At 44.5% G+C, this 27,353-nt stretch overlaps 1 protein-coding gene across 1 annotated transcript; it reads left to right on the top strand.

Annotated features, from left to right (window-relative positions):
- Positions 1 to 663: 663 nt before the first annotated feature.
- Positions 664 to 27,315, top strand: DCT (dopachrome tautomerase). Its single transcript, XM_073327230.1, has 8 exons — positions 664 to 976; positions 9,591 to 9,890; positions 11,140 to 11,240; positions 11,958 to 12,124; positions 17,899 to 18,078; positions 18,195 to 18,330; positions 25,720 to 25,921; positions 27,134 to 27,315. Exons 1-8 carry the CDS (start codon positions 664 to 666, stop codon positions 27,313 to 27,315), a joined length of 1,581 nt encoding a protein of 526 aa, XP_073183331.1.
- Positions 27,316 to 27,353: the final 38 nt, after the last annotated feature.

The following is a 27,353-nucleotide window of genomic DNA, read 5'->3' as shown; positions in this document are numbered from 1 at the left end:
TATCTGCTTCATTTTTCTTTGCCTCCAAGTATCCAAACTGATGCTTCATTGAAGATGCCACCACCTGCCAGTGAATACGTTTAAAAATCCAGAAGGTTGTTTCACTTCTAATATGTTTAAAGGGTTTTGATTTAAAAAACAATGGACAAACAAAAAAGTCCTGTTTTCCCAACCATCCCAGGCACAATCTGAGGTCAGCAGTTTGGCAAAGCAGGCAAGACAGACAAGACACAGAGAAGTAAATCTAAGAATGTGCCTCCTTCACAGACATCCAAAGCCCCTCAGGACTTCCCCCCCCCCCCCATCAGCCTCTTTTCACCCTTGAAGTCATGTGCTAAACACGAGGATTTAGGCAGTGCTAATCCTCCTAATGAGGGCTTCTCCCACCCTCTATATAAATCCTCCAAATCTTGGCACGCACCGCAGAGCAAAGGCCTTTTGAACCATATTCAAGGCAGTTCGAGTCAAGGATTAAACAAACACCCCAAATGCCAACATCATAAGCAGTGAGGGAAATTATCTCAGTCAGTCAGAGCCCAGTCTGCTGAGAATCTGAGAAAAAGTGCGGTCCTCCTCTTGTCCAGAGGCTGTTCATGAAACACCTTTGCTCCTGTCCTTGATTGCTAGAAGCCAAACCTGGCACAGCGCGTGGTCCCTGCAGCAATGACCTCCCAGCTCCAGTGGGTGACATGGCTCTCGTCTGCTCTCCTGGGCTACCTGAGCTGCTGCTGCGCTCCGCAGGCTGAGGCGCAGTTCCCCCGCGTCTGCATGACGGTAGAGGCGCTGCTGGCCAAGCGCTGCTGCCCAACCTTGGGGCAAGAGCCAAGCAATGCTTGTGGCTCCCAGCAGGGCAGGGGATCGTGCAGGGAGGTGCAGGTGGACACCAGGCCATGGCGCGGCCCGTACACCCTCCGCAACGTGGATGACCGGGAACAATGGCCCCTGAAGTTCTTCAATCAGAGCTGCCAGTGCACAGGTGAGAGGAGGACTAACTCTGCTCCAGAGAAGAGCAAATCCCTGATTGTGGAAAAGGGATCAGGAAGGGTGATCCCTCCCAGTTGCACTACAAATATGGCCAAGCCATACTCTACCAGTGAAAGAGGAACATGAGCTGGCCTAGACACCAAACGGGGTTAGAGCATGGTTCTCTCTCATGCTTAAATTTTGTTTTTTCCCCCTGTATTCACAGGTCAGGAATCCCCTCCCCCATTATTGTTACATGGTTCGGCCATAAGGCTGTTCCATTCCCCCTCTCCCCATATTTAAATCTGGTTTGTTAGGTAGGATAGACAGGGTTTGTGACTGTAGAAATGTGTATGGATGAAGCTGTACACCTGTGTCAGCACATGTTGAGTTGGGATTAATTACTGCCAGGGTAATATTTTGCAGTGTGTGTCCTGAAAATTTTATGGATGTCAGGGATCCCAACTGGTAAACTTAGTCCTGCTTTGCAGTGCTGACAGGACCTAATGTTAAGAATTGTGTTAAAGCCAACAGGACTTAGTCATGCTTTAATAATAGTGGTAAAAATTTGGAAACATTCAGGGGTTTAATACAATGCTTACAAGATAACCAAGTCCCATCAATGCTGAAAAATGGAACAGTGGTTTAACTTTGCAGAAAGAAAACTGAATTGGAGCAGCCTCCAATGCAGTTGAATTTGCAGTGCGGACAGAACCTTAGATAAGCCGTCCCATTGACTTCAAGTCCTGGGTACGCTATATGAACATCAAGTCCTCAATATCCTATAGCACGCTGACTTCACAGGATGAGTCGCCTAAGGACTGCAGAATTAAGCCTTAATCCTGCAAACACATATGCATGTGCATAACTAACTGTATGTGCATGCATAAGCTTTTAGAAGACTGGAGCATTTGGTCGTGAACTCTTGTCTTTTTTCTATGCTATTATATAGAACTATGTATAAAAGATAATGTTAACAGAACACTATTAAGGTTGAAAAGTCAGACACTCAGAAGTTAGGAAAGTGCCAGAATTAAGTTTGCCTGTGCAAGCTTAATTTGGCCCACCACCCCACCCAACCTTATCTTGTGAGTATGCATTATGTTTCAGTCTTTAATTACGTGATCACATACTAATCTTTCCACAGGACCCCTGCGTCATTCAGTGCACAGGATAGACAGTGCTCACTGAATGAGAAGCTGGCAATATGTTGGTTTATCCTTGTTGTTCAATGTATGGTCCTCGGCCTTATTTACTATACATTATTCAAAGCCTGCACTGAAGACAGAATTACTACTTTCTTCATGGGCCTGTCTGTGGCACTCATCACTGGAGTACCTGAGTGCTTCATAAACATTAATTAAGGTTTCTTCCTAGCACCCCTGTGAGGTGTGGGGGTGGTATCATCCCTATTTTACAGATGGGGAACTGAAGCCCAGATCCACAAAGGTACTTAGGCACCTATGCCTTTGTGGCTTTGCTGTGATCCACAAAACCCCTGCTCAGTTGCTGCGTCACCTCACTTGTCCACTAAATTTCTACTGTTGAAGTTCCTTGGGAGCACGTGCACTGCTGCCTCACTTGCATGTGGATGCCTGTTTCCCACCTGAGTCCCAGTGAAGTCCATAAACAGTGGGGAGTGCGCTGTAGCTCACGAAAGCTTATGCTCAAATAAATGGGTTAGTCTCTAAGGTGCCACAAGTCCTCCTTTTCTTTTTGCGGATACAGACTAACACGGCTGCTACTCTGAAACCTATCTTACCTATGGGGCTCAATGTGGTAGGTATGCTCAGAGGCTGCCTACTGGACCAGGTTCCATTCAAAATCCAGCCCGTGGTGGGGGTGTTCCTTCCCCCCCATAACTTTTAGCTCAGTGGTTAGACTCCTTGCCCAGGATGTGGGAGACCAAGGTTCAATTCCCCCTGTGGCTAATGAGGAGAAAAGCTTTGAAGAGGGGTAACCCACCTCCCAGGAGAGTTCTTTAATCACTGAACTATGGGAGCTTCTGATGTTTGGGTCTCTCATTATCTCCTGGTGAAGTTGTTCCACTGTAGAAAAATGATTAACAAGTTATTGGAGCAGGGAGATTGGCCCCAGGTCTCCCTCTTAAGCGAGTACCCTAACCACCAGGCTACAGAGTCATTCTTTCTCTGGCTCCTTGGCGGAGCCAGGCCAAAGAGATTAAGGTTAAAAGTATCTACTAAGTTTGGGTGCCCAGTCTGAGATAATTGGGTCCTGATTATTCAGAGTATTTGCATTATGTAGCACTTTATATTTTCAAAGCATAGCTCCCACTGACTTCAGTTGGAGCCGTCAGTGCTCCTGCAAATCACACCCTAGAGTCTCATCTCAGGCATTCAGAAAATGGAATACACAGTTAGTGACCATCTGTGAACTGTTTGGTTTCAGACTTGCCCAGCATTACCCAGAAACTCTGTGACAGAGACAGGGATAGATCCAGTTCTCCAGTACAGCGTTCAACTGCCTTAACCATGAGCTTGTTCTTTCTCTCTCTCTTTTTTTTTTTTTTTTTGGTTCCCTGCCTCATTCACTGCACACCTTCCACCTTCTGCAACAAATGAGACAGAGGTCCTACAAATGACACAACCCTGCTCCTTCCCCAGAGCCGGTCCATCCTGCACACTGAACCAAGCAGGGGTACTATGGAAAAAATAGTGTGTCATCATGTTTATAAAGTCTGTATCATAATTCATATGCACAGGCCACCTTAACTCTGGCATTTCCTAACTTTGGAGTGTTTGACTTTGCAACCTTAATAATGTTCTTTTAATGTAGATATGTGTGTGTAATTTTCTATGTATTAAAACAAAAAACTGGAAAAAAAAAAAGGAATTCTATCATATGAAAACCCCACATGGGTCACCAGCAGGAGGAGAACCTGTAGAGCCACTGCTCAACCTCTGCCACTTGAGCTAACAGAGTAATTTATAGCAGTTGTAGCTTGTCATCCTCTATGAGGACAGCACTAGACGGTGATGAGAAACTCACTATGCCAGTGGGTTTCACAGATATTTGCTGACAGCTGAGGAACGGTGAGATTCTGGAATCTTGGGATCCACTTTAGGCTATATAGGAGAGTGTTCTTTCGTGAGCACAGACACTTCCACCTTTTCCCCCGAAGCTTGACTCCTGCTGCCCAATCTCCTTACCCAGCCAGTCCCAGTTCTTCTCTCATAGCTCCTCATCCAACCTGTCTCTCCCCGCTCCAAACTGGCTCCCAGTCTCAGTCAGACTCTCTAGACTCCTCATCCATTCTCACTGTTCATTCCCCTTCCTAGCTCCTTGTTTCAGTCTCTTTGTTCAAGTTCTCCCATTGTACCATAACTCTCACAAATCTGTCTTGTTCCCCCTCTATGCACCCCCATGCAAAGTGGAGAATCGGTCTGAAATCTGGTTTGTTAGGTAGGATATTATGCACTGGTTCCCAATCTCCTTGTCCAACCACTCCCAGTCTTTCCCTTCCATCCAGCTCCTATCCATTCTCAGTATTCTCCCTCCAAACCATTTGGCTCCCAGTTTCCCACTGTTTTCCTCACTGGCCCTGTCTCTCTCCCAGTTTCCTTGCCCAACCAGTCTAAGTTTCCACTCCCCACCCCGAGACCCAGTCTCCTTGTCCAAATAGTTCCAGTCTCACCAGACTCCTTGTACCAATCTACTGCTTTCCTTCTCACCCAGTCCAGCTTTTGTCCCCTCTGCATTTGAATCAGACAGCTTTCTTCTCTACACTGCCTTCGCACTGGCGGGGGAGGACACTGAGAGCACAAGAGAGACAGGCCCCATGATTTCAGTTTTGGTCCACAGCCACTCTCTGGTCTGCAATAGTTTGGAGCAGCCATTACAAGGAAAGTCCAGCTTCGCCCCTGTAACTCTAGACTGGAGCTCAGTCACTATGTGGGGATGGCACATGCAGTCTGGTTGGCACTAGGAGCTCTGAGCACATGCTCAGCAATGATGGAATCTTTGGCGATTTAACTGCCAAAAATCAAAGAGCATGTGCCAACTGCCATTTTTCAAAGGCTTATAACTTGACCAAATTTGGGCAGTTTTTCACAGGGAAGCCAAAAGGCACATCCATGACATAAAGGCCATTCCCCTGCCAAATTTCAGGTCCCTGCTCCAAAGCATGAGGGTGCTAGAGCTGTCCAAAAAAAAAAGGGTGGCAGAATTTTTTAACATGAGCAATACATTTCCCCTAGCCTACCCTCATTCTCATTCAAGACTGAAGCATTTTGTTTGAATATTTTTCAAAAAATAAAAATAAAATTCAGCCTGAGGCAAACATCTGGCATGGAAAATTTCAGTCCAAACAGTTGAAGTTTCACAAAGTTATAAGCAACTGAAAACAGGGTCTGGTAATGGGAAGTGTTGAGCAAACTTAATAATAGGTAGTGCTACCAGCCCTGTCTAAAATAATAGAAGGCTTACCGGTATCAATTAGGGTGACCAGACATCCTGATAAAATCAGGACTGTCCTGATATTTAGTTGTTTGTCCCGCGTCCCAACCAATGCACGATTGGGACACCATTTGTCCCGATATTTTGCTTTGGCGGCACTCCGGCTTTTTTTTTTTTTTTTTTCGCTTGGGGCAGCAAAAAACCTAGAGCCGGCCTTGGTGGGGTGTTAGCCTGTGGCTGCCGCCCCCATGTGTCCCGATATTTTGTTCTTGTCATCTGGTCACCCTAGTATAAATCAGTTTTTGTCTCTCGGTCTTTGGCTAGACTGATAATATCAATCCAGCATTTCATATTTTCAAAACACTTTACAAATAATAACATAAAATAATAATAATAAATTGCATTACTATCTCTCTTTTTATTTTGAAAGATCCCCAAATGCTTAGCAAACTAAATGCAGGTGTCACAGGTAGCCATCTGGATCCTGATTCAGGAAAGTACCTGGGCATGTGTTTGAGTTTAAGCAAGTGCTTAAATACTTTTCTGTACAGTCAGGCTTTCCTGGATCAGGGCCCTGGTGCACAGCATGCTTAATTATATTCAATGTGGGGGATGCACATGGGCAAATGTGAGAGACTGTGTGTGTTTGTCTGTGTGTGTGTGTGTGTGAGAGAGAGAGAATTCTGGCCAAGAATTGCTTTACCAATCTGTACTCTTATTGCAAGTACCATGGGATTTTAAGTGTGCTTGCAGAACAGAGAGGCTCTTGTTTTCTAAGCTCTCATGCAAAAGTCCTCTATATAATGATTTATCTGCTCTGGTTAGGGTGATCTGACATCCCGATATTACAGGCTTTGTCTTATATAAGCAATTATACCTCCCTGAAAAAAAAGTCCCGATTGTTCACACTTGCTGTCTGGTCATGCTAGCTGTGGTAGAATATCTAAGTTGATTGAAACCTTTAATTCTAAAGAATTTAAATATTCAAAACCTGATGCTTTAAAGTTTAAGTTTAAGTTTAAGTTTAAGTTTCAAGTCCCCAATCCTACTCATATGCTTAACATTACTCATATGAGAAGCCCCATTGAAGTCAAATCTAGTTGATATTGGACTACTTATGGAAGTAAAGTTAAGCATATGAGTAAGTGTTTGCAGGTTTGGGTCCTAAGATAGCTGACTTGAACTTGACATTGTTTAATCCTTTGTTCTTTCTTTGGAGCAGTCATTTTCCTCACATCTTTTCCATCCAGCTTTTCTTTGCCTTCATTACCACACTATTTTTCCTCTCTTTTATCTTGGGTTCCTTTATATTCCTCCTCTTTACAGTTTCCATTCTGTAAATAAAGGAGCAACATTTGCTACTCAAGAGATGACTTTGAGAGAAATCATTTGGACTCTGTTGATTCAACCAGATTGATACTGAATGCAGGGGCACTTCCAGGGGAATGTTAAAAGGTCTGCGCTGAATCAGGAGTCGGATTGGTTTTAATAGTTTCCACACAGTGATTGTTGGTTGTTGTGTACCTGCTTTTCTTTCATTCTGCAAATTGGTCCAGTTGCTGAGTGTCCAAGTTTGAACATTACTGGTGGGCAACCATTTTGTGTTGTCTTCATCAAGTCTCCTAGATAGCTAGGGTGTAACTCCACTTGCTGTGTAGATGGGGTAGAATGTGCCTGTTAGGCACAGCACATCATTAGTGGCAATTTGTAAGCAACACTGGAGAAGGATTCTCTAAGAGGCAGTGGCCAAGATTTTCAATATCCATAGAAAGGTCTTGTCTGCAACCCATGCTAGCGTGGTGTACATTGTAGAGCTCTCTAAAGTGTTGTGCCCTGACTGCTCTGTGTAGACCCTGCTGCTGACACAGTAAAAGAATCCTAGTGTGCATTAATGTAGCACTGTCTCAAACGGAACTACAGCAACATGTACTCGATACTTTTACAGTGCATCTGCAAGACCTACGCGGGGCAATTAGAGTGCAGCCCTTTAGACCACTATACAGTGCACACCCTTCTGGTGTGCTTTGCTCCACAGTGTAGACAAGCCCTTAAGTATCCAGATAAATTGCTTGATTTTACTAATTGCTGAGTACCCAATGGCTCCCACTTTTGGAAATTTGGCCACATCTTTTAGTTGCCTATTGGGGAGTTGAACTCTTTTGAAAGTATAACAGTTTTGGGCGCTGAGCACTTCTGAGAAACACTAGTCATTGGTTTTAAGGGGCCCAGGCTAAGTAATCTAATAGTTTTCTGAAGTTTGACTTAGTTTTTTTTGTTGAATCATGCACTTTACTTACTCATATTTTTCTTTCCTCTTTTTAGTCCTAAGCAGATATAATGCTTTAGTTCTTCTTTGTTTAATGTGATACTAAACTGTGATCAGTGAAACCCGATTCCTTTCCCCCTTCTTTCCAAAGAGAATTGTGGTCAAAGAACCCATTGTAAAGCTGCTTTCACAACCTTGCTTTCCGTAAAGGATTGACTTAATATGCTGGTAGATGCAAAAATATCAACTCTTTAAAATGGATGTCAAGTACATTTTGGCATAAGTCAAACTGAAAGATAACATACAAACATAAGTTCTTTTCAGATGTAAACTTTGAATCTGTTGCATGCTTTTTCCAATTCATTTAAGTGCACTACTGTACCTAATGTTCAACTCAGCTTTTGCAAATTCTTAAAATGAAAAGGAGTGAATGCAATTCTTGAGACAGTTCCTCCATACCAGAGGGGGGAAAGAAGCTCATTCTTATTTGAATAAGCTGTGTGTTTTGAATTAGACAAAGCACTTTGCACGCATGATTTATGAATGGATGCATTAGTATGTGGCCCCTGTAAATTGGCAATTGACACTAATTACACTTACACTTCAATTCAAATTACAAGGGTTTTGTATTTGGGCTAGATTCTGATCTCAGCTACAGAAGCATAAAGCTGAAGTAATTGACAGCAGAATTTGGTATATGATTGTTTACCCGCTACAAGGGATTATTGTTAAGCGATCACAGCAATTTCTGGCATGGATCGTGACAGTGGTTGGGTAAGGAAGTACTTAAATTCACTGAAAAGCTATAAGGAGTCATCAGCATTCATTACTCTTGCCTCTTTTTCAATTTTCTAAGTTAAATTTCTGTATTTTGAATGTGTGCTGAACCCCTGAGTACAACACGGTAAAATTCAATCCAGGTCTGAAATTAATCACATTATTTTACCATTACAGTTTTCAAAGAAAAGCAGATGGGCTAGTTCATTTGGTGGAAAGAATAATTTTGACATTAACCTGTGGAAGTACAATTGATATTTAGGCTGGGAAAACAGAAGAAGATTTAAATCCCATTTAAGTAATTCTAAAAGTATTTAATAAAGCTTAGTAACTGACAGGATTGCCCAGTGGCGATCCTAAAAGCTCTTACGAAGTAGTTGTAGAATAAATTTGCACTTTGTTGTTATAAGGTTATTTGGCTCTATACTATGTGACAGTGCTAAAACTGAGCCAATGGGATTCCTGTGCTTCCGGAGACCATGTATTCCAGAGCTCTTCATAATACTGTAAAAACCTGAGCAGACAGCACAGAAAGTACTTGTCAACAGAGGGATGCCTGCCTGTGTTAGACATAAGGCAATGGGGTGAGAAAAGACCTGCACACATAGTACAATACAATTTTTCATACTTTTACATAGTATCACTGCACCATTTAATGATACCTCAGTGGGCCACCAGCAGCAGCCCTGCAGTTTGTTATTTTTAAAATATGCTTAAAGAGCAGGAGTCTTTGTCAGACATCATGTTTTTGTGCTTGGTCCTGTATAATGCTGAGTACTCTGGGCCCAGTCTAGCAAAGCACTTTATTATCTGCTTAACCTAGGCAGGTGAGTAGTCCTATTAAGTTCAATGAGACTATGGGCATATTTAAATGCTTTGCTGGATCAGGGCCAGAGTTCTTAGTTTGCAGGATCCAGCCCTTTATCTGGCTCTTTATCTTGATAACCAGCCTTCTACGAATCTTGGCCCTGCCGTGTTACTGGGAAATAAGCCATCATTTTAGTTAAGCAATTGACAAAGCTGCCAATATTCTCAGCTGCTGAACCTTGCCAGAATAGAAATCGCTAGGGAAAAGACAGACTAACAAACTCAATTTCTTTGCATTTCAGTCTCAGTTTCTTTTGTGCACTGAGTAATATACCTAAACCCACACTCTCTCTTAACACAGGAAACTTTGCTGGCTATAACTGTGGTGAGTGCAAGTTTGGCTGGACTGGCCCCAACTGCGATGAAAGGAAGCCACTTCTTGTCCGGAAAAATGTCCATGCCTTGACTGCGGCAGAGAGAGAGCAGTTCTTAGATGCTTTAGACCGTGCAAAGAATACCACTCACCCAGACTATGTAATTGCTACACAGCACTGGCTGAGTCTCCTTGGGCCCAATGGAACTGAACCGCAAGTTACAAACTGTAGCATTTACAACTACTTTGTGTGGCTTCATTACTACTCAGTCAGGGACACCCTATTAGGTTGGTACTTTTCTTTACTAAGGCATCTAGAATGTAAAGAATGTGGTAAAAATGTAATAATTGAACAAAGGTAAGTAAGTTGAAAAGTGATCAAGTCATGGTGAAAGGAAGGATTGTCCAGCGGTTAGGGTGCTAGTCTGAAATCTGGATTCAAGTCCTTCTCTGGCATAGATTTCCTCTGTGATTTTGTGTAAGTCACTTAGTTCCCAATCCTCATAGGTATTTAGGCATCTAACTCCCATTGGCTTAATTAATTTCAGTTGGAGTTAGGCGCCTAAACATTTTGGAGGCTCTAGACCAGTGGTGGGCAACCTGCGGACCGCGGGCCCATAGTCGCCGACTCTGTGGGTGCTCCAGGGCTGGAGTACCCATGGGGAAAAATTAGTGCGTCCTTTCCACCCACCGGCAGCCAAGATCCCTGCCCCACCTCACCTCACCTCCTCCTCCGCTTCCTCCCCTGAGTGCACTGTGTTTCCACTCCTCCACCTACCTCCCAGCGCTTGCCACCGCCAAACAGGCTTCGGGAGGGACAGGGGAGAAGCGGGAACGTGGCGCGCTCAGGGGAGGAGGCGGGGAAGAGGAAGGGCCATGACGGAGATTTGGGGAAGGAGTTGGAATGGGGGCAGGAGGAGGCAGAGTTGGGATGGGGACTTTGGGGAAGGGGTTGGAATGGGGGTTGGAGGGGGCGGGGCAGGGAGCAGAGGGGGTTCGAGCACTAACTGGCACCAGTAGAAGTTGGCGCCTGTGCGCGGGCCACACGTGGCCCGTCAGGGTAATCTGCTGGTGGGCTGCCAGACAGTTTGTTTACATTTGCACGGCCACCCGCAGCTCCCAGTGGCTGCGGTTCGCCGTTCCTGGCCAATGGGTGCTGCGCGAAGCTGCACTATGTTACCATTGAATAACATAGTGATACCATGTTGTACATACAAGACAATAACTATGATTTACAACACAATGAAGATTAATGAAGGGCTTCCTTTCAAATTCTAGCTGGTCAAACATCGGAAAAATGTGCAAAATGTTGTCTAAATGCCCCCCTTTTTTGGAATGTGAACATTTTAATCATTTTCAAAATTAAAAAAAATTCTCACCAACTCTTTTAAAATGTTTATATTTCTGATGGATACCATTCTAGCATGAACTCCATTTCATGAAGCTTTAAACTCATAAAGGAAGTTATGTAAAGTACTCTTTGTCTATTTAACTTTAATTGGATGCTCTAGTTCTTACTGTGCCTTCCTGTTTGTAGGACCTGGCCGCCCATTCACCACTATAGATTTCTCCCACCAAGGACCTGCCTTTGTTACTTGGCATAGGTACCATTTGCTGCTGCTGGAAAGAGATCTCCAGGTTAGCAACGCGTCCTATTCAAGGATGCTTGCATGGCTCTTACTATTGTGATTTTCCCATATTACTTTGAATCTCTATTACACTAACACAGAGTTCCCTGGCATAACTGCATGTTGGGGCTACAGTCCCTAGACAATGAAATTAACCCTGTTTTAAAAGTGAATTTAGCACTCAGGAGGTGGTGATTGGTTTGAAGACTCCGGTCTTCTATCCCCTGCCCCCCGCCCTCCTTTAAAAAAAAAGAAAAGAACAATTATTACAAAAGCAGGTGCAATATACTTTTTTTTACATAGCCAGCATGCCTCAGACTTCATCGGAAGTGTCCAACTCTAGGGGAGAGAAGGTGGTTCAGCCTCTGTATTTATTCCGGTTATTTCTGTCATCATGCTGGGCCACTCTGTGCCCTTGGTCTCTTTGCTGACTCCCAAGAATGTCAGAATCACCACTTTTTGGGCCATCAGCACTTTCAGTAGAAATCAGAACTAGGAACCACTTAACATACGAGGCCATCAGATGGTACAGTGTTTAGTTAAGGTAACTGCTGGCCTTCCTTAGATTTGAATCAGTGACCTAATAGCCTGAAGGAAGTTGAAACGGTATTCTGAGAAAACTGCAGCGTGGTTTCAAATATCAAAATATAGACGAGCCAGGTATTAGTAATGTCTCTTTCTGTTTTTAAAGAATTATTTCTTGCTAATAAGTTTCTTTTTATTATAGCGACTGATTGGCAATGAATCCTTTGCATTGCCCTATTGGAATTTTGCCACAGGTAGAAATGAGTGCGATGTGTGTACAGATCAGCTTTTTGGAGCATCAAGACCAGAAGATCCAAGCCTAATAAGTCAGAATTCAAGGTTCTCACACTGGGCAATAGTGTGCAATAGGTAATAGAATGTGTGGGGAAACCAGCATTCTAACTAACACTTGTTTTCATTAGCCACTAACAGCATGAACTTCTCTTTCAACTTGCCCAAACTGCAAGAAAAAGAACCTAGATTTCCTTGTAAAAATTGTGAAACTTAGTGGATGGGCTCTAGGTGGATGTCATTCAAGATTTCCTCAGATATATTCTGCTTTTTTATACTGTTTTTTTTTTAATTTGATTCAGGACTTTACTTAAAGACAGTAATTGCCAACCAAGAGCCCTTGAAAATTTTGTCAATAGGAATTTTTCTGTGTTTTTAATAGTGAGCTCATATTAGACTGAAAAATCTATGCCTCTTCTGTTGGACTGGAAAATACCAGAAGTGAGATTCTAGCCCTATTGCAATCAGGGGGAATTTTTGCATTGACGTCAATGATGCCAGGATGTCACCTCAGATTTAGAAATAGTTTTTTAAAATGAGATTGAACTGGTTTCTTGCAAAATAAGGCCCTGATCCTGCAACTGACTATAGTTAGGCATTTCCCAATTGGAGTCAGTGGGGCTTTGTGTGAGTGCAGGGATTCGACTGTGGATTCAAATGCAGGATTGGGACCTTAAGATGTACAAGTGGACATTCAGTAACACAGCAAAATATAATACTCCTGTAGCACTTTTCATCCAAGCTTGGAGTGGCATGAAGGCCTTGGGAGCTGCTCAGCACAGGGTTGACAGATTCTTTCTAAAAGTGGGATTGCCATGAGGCCCCCCCACTGTGGCCCTGCCCCCAGCCCCTTCTCTGCCCCCTGCAGCCTCCCCTCATGGCTGAGTTGGAAGCAGGAGCTGGGTTGGGGAGCCTGGGCCCCTCCACCTGCCCAACGCTGCCCATTCGGCTCTTACCTGACTCCGGCTTCTGGCCTGGCCAGGAGGCAGGGCCTTGGAGGTTGAAGAGTCACCTGGATAGCTGTGGGGAGCTGCATACCCTCCATCTGCCCTGGGCAGGGGACCTGGGGGGCAGGGACATAGGCCAGGGATTGATCTCAGACTCCCCATTCCAAGCAGGTGGAAGATCCACAGTTCCCCAGAGCTGCCTGGGCTCCCTGGACCACACTTAGCCAGGCCGGGCTCCAGCTTCTGGCCAGGCCAGGGAGCGGGGCTTTGGGGGGGAAGACGAGGGGCAGAGGGACAGGCCCGTGGCAAAAAGTGGAAGGGCTATGGTCCCTTGGCCCCCTCGTTCCGGCGTACCTGGGTCAGCACTTTTAGAAATCAGGCCACGTATATGAGTATCTAAATATCTACTCCAAAGCCTAACTTTAGGCACTGATTTTTTGAAAATCTTGGCCTTTTCATATAGCTGCTACCCTCTTCTTGTCAGTAACATGAAGAATAATATGGGTTTTTGACTTGAACCCTGAAATTTGTAAATGCTTCCTTCACCAATGTTACAGGAGAGGGATTTTTACTGTTTCATTTCAGTAGTCTGTGAATATGCATTTTAATTTAAAATTAAACTGAAGCTTCTGGAGTCTTTGCAACTGTCATATGATTCTTGTGCTTCGCTTCACATCTCCCATGGGGCATGGGTCACTTGCAGGTTTAAGCTAGTGTAAATTGTGAATTCTCTATAACTTGAAGTCTTTAAACCATGATTTGAGGACTTCAGTAACTCAACCAGAGGTTAAGGGTCTATTGCAGGTTCTGTGGCCTTCAATGTGCAGGAGGTCAGACTAGATGATCACGATGGTCCCTTCTGGCCCTAAAGTCTATGAGTCTGTTTACCACTTCTATCCCGGGCGTTACAGGACTCCTCACACTAATTGATATACAAACAACACATGATGCTAGTGAATACCTTTCGGATCTTAAACATAAAAAAGAAGCTTACAAGAAGTGGAAGATTGGACAAATGACCAGGGAAGAGTATAAAAATGCTGCTTGGGCATGTAGGAATGAGATCAGGAGGGCCAAATCGCACCTGGAGCTGCAGCTAGCAAGAGATGTTAAGAGTAACAAGAAGGGTTTCTTCAGGTATGTTAACAACAAGAAGAAAGCCAAGGAAAGTGTGGGCCCCTTACTGAATGAGGGAGGCAACCTAGTGACAGAGAATGTGAAAAAAGCTAATGTACTCAATGCTTTTTTTGCCTCTGTCTTCACGAACAAGGTCAGTTCCCAGGCTGCTGCGCTGGGCAACACAACATGGGGAGTAGGTGGCCAGCTCTCTGTGGAGAAAGAAGTGGTTAGGGACTATTTAGAAAAGCTGGACGTGCACAAGTCCATGGGGCCGGAGTGCTAAAGGAGTTGGCGGCTGTGATTGCAGAGCCATTGGCCATTATCTTTGAAAACTCATGGCGATCAGGGGAAGTCCCGGACAACTGGAAAAAGGCTAATGTAGTGCCCATCTTTAAAAAAGGGAAGAAGGAGGATCCTGGGAACTACAGGCCAGTCAGCCTCACCTCAGTCCCCAGAAAAATCGTGGAGCAGGTCCTCAAGGAATCAATCCTGAAGCACTTACAGGAGAGGAAAGTGATCAGGAACAGTCAGCATGGATTCACCAAGGGAAGGTCATGCCTGACTAATCTAATCGCCTTCTATGATGAGATTACTGGTTCTGTGGATGAAGGGAAAGCAGTGGATGTATTGTTTCTTGACTTTAGCAAAGCTTTTGACATGGTCTCCCACAGTATTCTTGTCAGCAAGTTAAAGAAGCATGGGCTGGATGAATGCACTATAAGGTGGGTAGAAAGTTGGCTAGATTGTCGGGCTCAACGGGTAGTGATCAATGGCTCCATGTCTAGATGGCAGCCGGTATCAAGTGGAGTGCCCCAAGGGTCGGTCCTGGGGCCGGTTTTGTTCAATATCTTCATAAATGATCTGGAGGATGGTGTGGATTGCACTCTCAGCAAATTTGCGGATGATACTAAACTAGGAGGAGTGGTAGATATGGTGCAGGTAGGGATAGGTTACAGAGGGACCTAGTCAAATTGGAGGATTGGGCCAAAAGAAATCTGATGAGGTTCAACAAGGATAAGTGCAGGGTCCTGCACTTAGGACGGAAGAATCCAATGCACCGCGACAGACTAGGGACCGAATGGCTAGGCAGCAGTTCTGTGGAAAAGGACCTAGGGGTGACAGTGGACGAGAAACTGGATATGAGTCAACAGTGTGCCCTTGTTGCCAAGAAGGCCAATGGCATTTTGGGATGTATAAGTAGGGGCATAGCCAGCAGATCGAGGGACCTGATCATTTCCCCTATTTGACATTGGTGAGGCCTCATCTGGAGTACTGTGTCCAGTTTTGGGTCCCACACTACAAGAAGGATGTGGAAAAATTGGAGAGAGTCCAACGAAGGGCAGCAAAAATGATTAGGGGTCTGGAACACATGAGTTATGAGGAGAGGCTGAGGGAACTGGGATTGTTTAGTCTGCAGAAGAGAAGAATGAGGGGGGATTTGATAGCTGCTTTCAACTACCTGAGAGGTGGTTCCAAAGTGGATGGTTCTAGACTATTCTCAGTGGTAGAAGATGACAGGACAAGGAGTAATGGTCTCAAGTTGCAGTGGGGGAGGTTTAGGTTGGATATTAGGAAAAACTTTTTCATTGGAGGGTGGTGAAACACTGGAATGCGTTACCTAGGGAGGTGGTAGAATCTCCTTCCTTAGAAGTTTTTAAGGTCAGGCTTGACAAAGCCCTGGCTGGGACGATTTAATTGGGGATTGGTCCTGCTTTGAGCAGGGGGTTGGACTAGATGACCTCCTGAGGTCCCTTCCAACCCTGATATTCTATGATTCTATGATAAAAGCATGCCTGACAAAATAGGATGCAATGCTGTTCATATTCCATCTCTCTCTCTCCCCCTAAAAAGGGTAAGGTCTGGAACACTGAATAACTGCTTAGCCATCAGCCAGTCCCTGCATTGCCACAGCCCACCACCATCCTTACTGCATTGCTCTGGGCCAAGGGTTCCAAGTGAGACCGTGTCTACTTTAAGGAAATTTGTGCCAGTGTAAACATGTAGTTACACTGGTGGAAACCCCTGATGTTTACATGCTGCACCAGTGCAAAGCAGGGCTTATATCAGTGCAGTTGACTTTGGTACATTACCAGCATCAGCATAAGCCTTGCTTTGCACAGTCCAATGCTTCTGCATTGGGGGTTTGCACTAGTGTAACTACGATCTATATAGTCAAGCTGCTGTGAATTTCTTTAATAGAGATAGGGCCTTCTTTATTTTAAATTCTTTGCAAAGACTCAGCGAGGCCTGGCCAGCCTGAAAGTTTCAGCTGTTTTTGAATTGTGCAAGAAAAAATAAATGCAAAGTACAAAGAATGGGGAAATTCTTTCTTGTTTTTTTCCACAACTCAAATGGCTGGATGGACATGTGCTCAGATTTCCAAAAATGCACCTCTGTCCTGAGGCAAAACATGGTATATTTCAGCCCAAATGATGAAATATGCAGATGTATCTAAGCAACTGAAAATCAAGCCATAATGAAAGTCCTGCTGTAACTTCAACCGCTATATAGCAGGTGGAAGACAGAGCCTCCTCAGGGCAAATCTGTGAACTCTGCAAGAGGGGAGAGCCTTGTAAGCTCACCTACTGGGACTTAAAAACTCTGGATTTTCCTTTTAACTTCTTGGGAAGAAAACAAGGAAATCAAAATACAAAAAACTTATGTACACTTAATGGTAAAGCTATACATTAAAACCTCAAATGACAGGAAATGAGACAGATAAGGTTGAACATGTGACCATAACACTGCTATGTGTATAATATGGTCTTTAATTACATGATCACAGATGCATCAAACAAAACAATATCAGAGACCGTCCTCTAAATCTTATCCACATCCTTGTGGCAGCTTGTAATATCGTTCTCATTTCTGATGTACATAGAGAATTCTTTGTCATATATTAGCGAAAGACCCAATCCTGCATCTGACTTCATGTGGACGGACACCTGCCCCTGCCTAGAGTCCACTGCAGTTTTAGATTAAGTATTTGGTGCTTTGTGAAGGTGCAGGTATCCACACACGTGGAATTCCGTTGCCTTTGAAAGGAATGGGAGTTTTGCCAGTGACTTAAATGGGAGCAGAATATTCTCATATCCATTGATGGGGCCAGCAGGTGGGGTACAGTGTGGGAGAAACAAGCACACAGACTGTCCCAAGCTTGGGCTGAACAGTGAACAAAGAAAAAAGTGGTGAATAATTTCCTTCCCAACTCAAAGTGCTGGGTGGCAGCAGTAAAGACTCTCGCTTATGCTACAATAACTCTCTCCATCCCTGCCAAATAGCAGATGGGGAAGTGTAGGAGGAGCTGCTATGACATGGGTCAGCAGTAATTGTTTTTGGTTGGGCAGCTACGCTACATGTCAGCTAAGGAAGCATAACTGACAGTAAATTAGTGGACCCACTGACATTTATCTAGCCACATTATCCTGTTGACAGATGTGGCACCCACTTGCTAACATCCATATCAGTCTCCTTCATGAGATTCTTAAAGGCAGAAATGTGAAAGTTGGAGCCAGTTCAAAGATGATTAATTTACAAGCAGCCTTATGATTCCAGCTCAGGTTAGCAGTATGACCATTTGCTTTTCTGGTACAAAACTTCTGAAGCCATCTGAGGCTCTGATCCTGCAAACACTTGCAAGTGTGTTTAACATCTGGGATGTGAGCCGTCCCAGTGGTTTTGGTGGGGGACTGAGTGTACAGCGTCTATTGACTCTGTCAGAGTGAACCCTCTCACCCTCCAACATCCTATTCTAATTGTTCCATGCAATTTTGATTTTAATCTAAGCTTGGATGACTACAACCATCTGGTTACACTGTGTAATGGGACTAATGAAGGGATTCTACGGAGGAACCCACAAGGGAAGTCTAGCGAGCAGTTGCCAACCATGGAAGATATCCAGAACTGCCTTTCACTTCAAGAGTTTGATAGTCCTCCTTTTTTCTGGAATTCTAATTTCAGCTTCAGGTTTGTGCCCCAACTCCTATAACATGTTCAGCCCAAAGATAGCCTTTTATACATACATTTGGAGGTAGTGCTGGTCAATAGGTGGTTACTTAACTCTTGTCTTATCTCACGCACAGGAATGCCCTGGAAGGGTTTGGTAAACCAGATGGATCTTCTGTCTCCCCAGTGGTGAGCCTGCATAACTTGGTTCACTCTTTCCTGAATGGAACCAGCGCTTCCCCTCATGCTGCAGCCAACGATCCAATCTTTGTGGTATGTCATTTTCCTAATGTGATTGCAACTGAATATGCCTCTGTTGTATTAATTTAGGTGGAATATGTGGGCCAATGGTGTTCACATGATCCAGTCATGGTCTAACATTAAACAGTCTTAAACAAGGCCTGGGGTTTGGCATACAGAGACTCCAACCTACTTTGTCCCATGGCAAATAAACCATTAAAAAATCCTTCTAACCTTTTATTAAAGATACAGAAAAGAAGGAAAACATTGATAGCCTTTGAAATGTTAAGTATTAAGTAAACCTCTAATTTTAACAATATCCCTTGTTCCTTTGCACTGTTAGCTTGAGAGAGTTTTCAGAAGGAAACCCCCCCATGTGCGAGTGCCTGTTAGATGGTATCAAAGATGGTAATAATGGTCCTTTTGGGGAAAAGAGAAGAAGTTAGGTGAGATGGGCTGGAGATGTTGTGTTGCTGTTGTTGTTAAAGTCTGATCCAGTTTCATCCCAGATGGTGTTTAGGATTCAGCTGGAGCCAGTAGAGGTGACAGTGTCATCTGGATCCCCCTCTCTGGCCCGGACATCTCTGAGGATCAGGAGGACAAAGGCTAAGTGCCCCAAAGCACCCCAAAGATGATGGGGGGGCAGCCAGGATGGTGAAGCTTTGCTCCAAAAGCCAATTTTTCTCCCTTTAAAGTCTATTTCTTTAAGGACCTACAAAGAGAATGGTGGTACTATGTCCACCAATTAGGCCTAGTTTATGACACACCAATGTTGGTTCATTGATTTTTGGTCCCACACTTTACTTGTTTACCAAGCAGGAGTTTAACACAGCCCTTGAATTACATCAGTAGGTCATTTTATTTTGATTAATCCAGTGTTTCTGTCACACTTTTGCATCTTGTCCCATCAACATTTATTTTACAGGTTATGGTGACATCTTATGAACTTATACTCACTTTTTACAGCCGAACTCACAATTAGGGTCAATGTGAAGGCCCAATTGTCACAACACCTCTAAGGCAGTTTTCTCACCAAGAATTTGGAGGATAGAAGTAGTGAAGTGTCTAGACTAAAAATGAATACTTCAAATACAAAATAAAAGTTTCTCCTCTTGTATTTTATATTGCCATATCTACTAGTAGTTAAATAAAGTGGGAAGAATTGTCAAGACAGTTAGTGCAATCCAAAGTCAGCTTTTAGGGAAGAACAGCAGCCATTCAAAGCGGAAGAGCTGCTGGTCTGACACAGCTTGAATTTTAATTTTACATTTAGCTCATCTTATTCCTGTCAATGTCTCAGCAGAAGAGATTTTGAGAGTAGGACTATATATTTTAGGATATCAAGCCCAGATGCTCAGAGGTAGTTACACACCTAATTTTCGCTGAAATCAGGTTTAGCTTGGCTTTGTGTCAGTATTTATTTGTTTATTTAAAACACAGCTCACTGGGATAGGCTGAGGAGCTACATCTCCTTTTTGGTGTGTTCTGGGGGATAAAATCATGTAATTGTATTGGTACTTCGGTATAACACAGAACTCTAAAAATAAAGCAGACAGCAGTGAGCAAATGTATTCTCGGTAGCTGAGCCTGTTACATACTTTATTCTCCACACAGGTACTTGCCAAATTTACTGAAAAGCTTTTTAATATTACGCGTTCCTAGAGCTGGCTGCCTTTGGTAGATGAAGCCATAATTATTGTGGGTAGGTATTAGCCCAAATGACCATGCAGTAGCTCCCCAATTTATTTCCTTCTGAGTTTTTATATCCCTCCGTGACGTTCACTTCTTACTCCTTAGCCTCTTTTTGAAAACACATTTAGATTTTTAATGAACGAGGGTCAGCAGTGAGCTGGGACTGCGAGTTCAGATACTGGCTGAAATGAGATGCCTGCTGGGTAGCTGTGTTTTAAAATAAAAGAAACACAATTTAAAAAAACTGAAACAGGGAAAATCTTTAGTTCATGATAGCATTATTTTATACAGTGGATTACTTTTCATCTGGTGGTTTGCAGATCAAAGTTTTCTCATGTGGATATTGAAGACAATAGTTACAACAGTAATGAATTTGGCCCCCTGTCTTGGTACTGGATAGTTGTCTGAAACGGACAACTTTTTCTAGCAGGTGCTTTGTAGTACCGTGGTGTTTAGATGTTGCTTGTAGTTATTAGAATTGGGAGCCCTGGCTGTTGGGATTCTGAAAGGATAGGAAACAGGAAGGATGGGGGAAAGCTACAGAGGGTGCAGCAGCAGCTCGGTAAAGAGGTTTCCATTTTGAAAATAAAGTCCTTTGAAGCTTATTAATACCTTGCCTGGTTGATACAACAGTCTGTTAGTACCTTGCTACTACAACAAGTACGAACAGCACAATTCTGGAAAACTCTGGACCAAATTCAGGGGTGATGTGGCATGGTGTAAATCGTCTGTTATCAGGTGGATGGAAAGGAGTTTAGTTTGGTGTTGTATGCTGTACACAGTGAGAGGGGTGGAAGAGAATGGTGTATATACAAGAGTTAGAGCCTGATCCTGCAATCTCAGGGTGACCTCAGAAGAGCTTCATGTGGGCAAAAGGACCTGCCCTCTCCAATCCAATTGCTAGATCAGAATCTTAGATGCATGAGGAGAGGCAAAATGGTGTGTGTGTGTGGGGGGGAGAGGTGGGGGACTCCATCCTATTTTATATGGTATATGACTTAAATAGTGATGAGGGATATTTGCACAAAAATGGTTGAACCTTATTACGCCATCTGCTATCTGCACCCTTACATTGCTTGTAACATTGTAAAGAATGAAGAGCAGCAAAGATATTCTCTTCAGTGGGGATTGTGGTCCTCTCTGGGAAGCACCTTTTGGGCCCTATCACAGTCCAAATAATATTTTTCTTCAATTTTGTTTTAAAAAGACTCCCTGCACCATCCCAATCCTCTGGGCTCTTTTTTCAGATATTTAAAATATATGGGTACCGACTCTGTGGATGCTCTGGGGCTGGAGCAGTGACTGCTCAGCACTCACTGTTAGCCCTTGGGTCAGAGCCTGCCCCTCCCACCCAACCCTCCTGCTCACCGTGAATCAGCTGTTCCGCAGCATGGAGGAGGCGCTGGGGGGGGAGGGGGAAGAGTGGGGGCAGGAAGAGGCCGGGGAGGGAACAGAAAGAGGTGGGGCAGGGGAAAGGGCAGGAGCGGGGGGCGGGAAGTGGTGGGGCAGGGATGGGGGCTTGGAGGAAGGAGTGGAGCGGGGGCCAAGCCTGGGCAAAGTGGGAGTTAAGCTCCCCCCGGCAACTCGGTAAGTTGGCGCCTATGACAAAATCAGTGCACTCCTTCCCACCCCATGTTACTTAACCCAACCCACCACAGAAGCCTAAGATAATAGATGATGCTTGCAGGTTCTTTTGGACCAACCAGAGGAGTGGGTTCCAGAGTCAAAGAGCTTATTGGAAAATGTGCTGCCATTCCCTGTCCTAACCCTGTGAGCTGACTGGAACTGTGGCAGAGGGGATAGAGACTGCATCTCAGCTATTTAGGTCCTAAACCACTTAGCCCTTTATAAACCACACCCAACATCTTACACATCACTGGACAATGGCACTGACGCACTAGTGCAACATTCTCTCAGCTTGAAGCGCTGCTCAACAAGTGGGGAGTTGCATTCTGAACTAATTTAAGGTTTTGAATGATAAAGGGTAGCCCCATGTAGACCACAGTACAATGGTCTAACCTTGCGAAGACACAAGCATGGATAACTGTAGCAAGGTCTGCATCTGTAAGAGCAGGTTACACTCTTCTCACCAGAAGTGCGATTTGCACAGAAACTTAGGAGTGGTGACACTTTTAGGTGCCTAGAAAATCACTGGGATTCACAAAGCCGGAGTTTGGCATTGAGGCTCCCTATACAATGAATGGGGTTCACAACAGCCAGCATGCTAGGTGGCTCCTCATGTAAGCTAGCCACTGGGCGATGCTAAGCCAAGAGGTGTGTGCTAAGTCCTGCCCTCTCTCAGAGACAGGTGCCCAAGTCTGGGGTGCAGGAAGGCACCTCCCTCTGCTTAGCATTCTCAGCTGCACACCCTCTCTTGGCATTAAGCGACTACACCATTTTAACAAGAAGCAGGGGTGGGAGGAAGAGCAGGAGCTCCCTCATAACTTTCAGCCCAGTGGTTAGGGTACTCACTGGGATGTGGGACACCTGCCCCCCCAGTTAAAGTCCTCTCTCCATGTGAAGGGAGAAGTCATTTCAACAAGGAACTGATACGTCACAGGTGAGTGCACTAGCCACTGGGCAATGGGATATTCTGACATGAGGTTCCCCCAGGCTCTCCTGTTGACACTTTGGATAACTAATTAAAAAAAGTCATTGCAGCAGGGGGCTGGAACCTGGGCCTCCCAGGTGAGTGCGCTAATCACTGGACTATAGACTCATTCTCCCACTTGCTCGTTCTGTCCCGATGTTGAAGCTGTTCCACTGTGGATAGATAATGGAAGAATCACGGGGCCAGCAAGCGAGAGAGAGAGAGAGAGCGAGCAAGTGTGAGAAGGACTCTGTAGCTGACTGGCTATAAGACTCACCTGGGACACCCAGGGTCCAGGCCCCCTGTTCCAATTGCTCTTTCATGATTTAGCCAAAGTAGAACAGCTTCAAGAGGAAAGGCTGAGGGAGATTCCCATCAGAATATCCCATAGCTCAGTGGTTACAGCACCTCCTGAGAGGAGGCAAAGGCTAGGTCAAATCCCCGTTCCCCTCAGGTGAAGTGGGGAACCACTGGGCTAAAAGTTAAGAGGGAGGGTGTCCTCCTCCACAGGGCCCTGATCTGGTAGGTGAGCTCTGAGCATGCTTACTTGATTGGGCAGTGTAGGCAAGATAGGTGGATGAGCTGATCTGCCCCTGGTTACTGCACCATCTGGGGCTTAGGCATGCAGATGCCTGGTGTGGGCTTCAGTGTGTGTGCTCAGAGCCAGAACCATGGTGTTTAAGGAACTTTAGTTACAAAAATATGGGTGCTTGCAGACTTTGGGGGCAGCTGAGTCAGGCCTTTGTGAATTCCAGGGAGGCCTAATTCTGGGACACCTAAATCCTAAATGCATCCGATGAAGTGAGCTGTACGAAACTTTATGCTCAAATAAATTTGTTAGTCTCTAAGGTGCCACAAGTACTCCTGTTCTTTTTTCTAAATCCTTTTGTGAATCTAGCCCAAAGAGTCTTGCTTCTGTTGCTATCTGAGCATGCCGGAACAGCCAAGGATGAAGTACTTCTCTACTAGCTCAGCTTATGGAAACGGAGAATTGTCATTATGTTGAAAAGGATTGGATGTTGTAAACATTTCTGTAAACTTTGTTCTAAACCCCTCTTCTTTGCTGCTGTATGTCCATTTTGAGAGTCTCTCTTTCTCTGGAGTTTCAGAGTAGCGGCCGTGTTAGTCTGTATTTGCAAAAAGAAAAGGAGCATAAACATGCATTCTGATGCATCCGATGAAGTGAGCTGTAGCTCACGAAAGCTTATGCTCAAATAAATTGGTTAGTCGCTAAGGTGCCACAAGTACTCCTTTTCTTTCTCTGGAGTGTATTGGCTCCCTCTGGTGGCTAATGAAAAACTTACTCTCTGAAGAAATACTTGCATTTGAAAGGCTGTGCTCACCCAAAGTCCTGTAACTAAACTTGTAGGCCAAGCTCTGCCAAAGTGAGTACCTAGAGTTAAGGTTTTTAGGCACCTAAATATGTGGCCTGATTTTCAAATGTGCTGAGCACCCAGAGAGAAAATTTGTGAGGAGGGAAAACAGTAAAAGGGAATGGAAAACTATGCATTTCAAAAATTGCAATGTGGAGAAAATAGCTCACATTAAACAACACTGGACAACACTTTTCTTCTCTGGCAGCTCTGAAATCTTTTGTACCATAGCTGAAGTGTTTTCAACTTGGCATTATCGATTTGACAGACCACTTTCCAGATCTTCTTTTTTGCCCATTACAGAGATTACCATAGCTCTTTTCCAGTTCATCAGGACCTTCTGTTTCCAGAGAATTTTTTAAAAAATGCAAAATAATTTGGTTTTGTGTCTTTGCTGCGTCAGAGTTCTGGGAGGGTTACTAATGCTAATTGGAAGACTGTTTCCTGAAGACTAAAGCCAAAGGAGTGAGGACTCCTATGGCCAAATTCAGAAGCGAGTTTAAGTTGAGAAAGAGAATAAGTTGATGTATCTTACACCTTCATTGGCCCCTAAAACATGTATGTTACACCCACGTAGGCTTCATATAGACTCCCCTAGACTTGGTTTTTAGACTCAGATCCACTTACCAAGGTGTAACTGACACCCTCCACCCTTTACACATTGCCTCGGAATTCGGTCTACTTAGTGTGAGTCTCAGAAAGCTTGGGCGCATGTCTGCATTTGAGCTGAAAGGTGTGACTCCCAGCTCGTGTAGACGTACCCACACTCGCGCTACTTGAGCTAGTGCCTAAAAGTAGCAGCGTGGCAGGTCTCTGCCTGAATATGTTTGCAGGGGGCCGGGTGAGATTATACTCGGAGTGGCCAGGCTGAGCAGCCACCTGTGCCATTGCGGATACATTTGTAAGCGCAGAGCTAGCTCGGCTGTGTCAGCGTGAGCTGGGAGTCACAACTTCCAGCTCAATTGTAGACACACCCTAAGAATGTCCAGTTTGGTGTAACTCTGACTTCAAGGGGCAGAGGGAGCCGTGTAGCAAGAAACACACTTGTGTATAATAAAACAGCCCCCATTCTACTTCAATTGACATCTTGTAATACCTTTTACTGGCTCCGTGGCATGTAAACTAGACCAACTTAGCTTCCCTGCCCTTACCAGTGAAAGGCTGAGCCAATGGACTGGAAAGTCTGGCCCGCATTTCTCTTTAGTCTTTGTCTTAGATTAGAGCTCAATTTTAAACTGTTTTATGAGCCCATGTAGAGGACTATACACCCCCAACTCTTTTGCATGGGCTACTTGCATTGCAGGTTACATTTTATGGAGCTAACCGTCGCCACTCTAAAGCCAGCACAGGTGGGCTGGCAGGGTGAGGGAGCCAGCAGAACCAAGGCTCTGCTCTCTCAGTATACTGGTCGATACGGCTGACCCGCCCCCTTGGGGAAAGCAGGTGCTTGAGGAGAAGGAGCGGCCAAGCTTCCTTCCCCGGTGGGACTGAATTGTGACACTCGGTGGGTCATAGCTTGGGCCTTGCTGGGCTCCTGAGGCAGCGCAGCTAAGTGAGGGGCAGATTACAAGGGACCAATCCAGCTGCTAGGGAGTTCAGCACTCTTCAGTGCGACAGCGTCCACATGCATAAGTTGTGATATTTACAGATATTTCCTACTTCCAAACCAATCCTGTCCTGGGGATTTTTTTAAAAGCGAAAAATGTTGGAAGCTGTTGGAACCAGAAAGGTGTTTATACGTGTGTGTATGTGTACTTGAATTGACAGGTCCTTCATTCCTTTACTGATGCCATCTTTGATGAGTGGATGAAACAATTTAACCCCTCTGACAATGCTTGGCCTCTGGAGCTGGCCCCTATTGGGCACAACAGGATGTTCAACATGGTCCCTTTCTTCCCTCCTGTGACCAACGGGCAGCTCTTTCTAGCTGCAGAACAACTTGGCTACAGCTATGCCATTGACCTGCCAGGTGATTAACAGACGTGCTAAAGGGATTGCAGAGTAAGAGACCGGGCTGCTCAAGTTTTCACATAAAGGTCTTCAGATAACTGAGCATTAAGAGCAACATTTTCATATGCACCTAAGTCACATTTTTCAAAAAGGGCCTAGGGATCCAAGCTGCCCAAGTCTCACGGAAAGTCAGCGTAGGGTGAAGATGGTAGTACTGTCACGGACACCAGGAATACAGCGGGTAAAATTGTCAGAAATGTGTAAGTGACTTAGAAGCCTAAGTGCCCATTTTCAAGAGACTTAAGGAGCCTTACTTTTGAAAATGAGACTTTAGAAAATGAGACTAAACTTCAAAAAAAACCCAAAAACAAAAACAAAAAAACAACCCAACCAAAAAACAGGAGCAGTGAGTCTCAGAGCATGGGGCAGCTCACATTGCAGGGGATAAAACTAGCAGTGTAGCTATTCGGGCTTCGGCTGGAGCCCAGATTCTGAAACCTAGGGAGTTGGGAGGGTCTTAGAGGCTGGACTTCAGCCTGAGCCCAAATGTCTATGCTGCTATTTTTAGCCCCGCAGCAGAACCCCGCAAGGCCAAGTCAGTTGACCCGGGTTCTGCGACTTGCTGCTGCAGGTCTTTTTCTGCTGTGTAGACGTACTCTCCAGCTTCTAAATCACTGAGACACTTCTGAATATTTTACCCAAAATAAGCTTCTGAGAGGGACAGTGAAAAGACCAAGTAAAGATGTTCTGCCATGTGGGGTTGGGATGGACAGACTGATAAGAACATACTGTGTTCTAGCACTTCACAATAGTGAGTATAGCTGAGACGGTTCATTTTTCCTTATTTTTCTCAAAGCTACCTAAATAAATAAAACCCTGACCCAAAACTTGCAAATTGTGCATAGCTAGGCTTTTTAACTCTGTGCTCCTGTCCCTCTTTCCATTGTCCCTCCTTTCTCATTCTCTCCATTTTTTACACTCGCTTCTTGTATCTAGTCTTAAATTAGTTTATAAACGTTTGCAGCAAGGATTGTGTTTTATTGTATATTTGCACATTGCCTACACAATGGAGCCCTGACCCGGACTGCAGCCTTTGAGTGCTACGGCAATACAAGTTATAATAGTCCTACTGTTGTTAAAGCAGAGTCTAATATTTGCTCCTCCTCCTTTGTGATTTTAGAAGCAAAATTATTTCCATTCTATAACTCAGACGTTCTTTTTGTATTTACAGGTTCACCTGAAGAAACACATGCTTGGGCTATTATGGCTGGATCCACTATCGGAGGAGCACTGATAGCTTCAGTTATACTAATTATGCTGCTTGCACTCTTTCAGCACAGAAGATACAGAAAAGGTTTTGAACCACTGATAAATGCAAGATTCAGCAAAAAAAATTATACAGAAGAGGCCTAGTGCTGTAGCATTGTGTCATCAGATTTACCTGTAGGAAA

This window comes from Lepidochelys kempii, chromosome 1, assembly GCF_965140285.1.
Source record: "Lepidochelys kempii isolate rLepKem1 chromosome 1, rLepKem1.hap1, whole genome shotgun sequence".
NCBI classification, from domain to species: Eukaryota; Metazoa; Chordata; order Testudines; family Cheloniidae; genus Lepidochelys; species Lepidochelys kempii.
The sequence above is the reverse complement of the archived record's forward strand: the minus strand, read 5'-3'. Positions and strand labels throughout refer to the sequence as shown.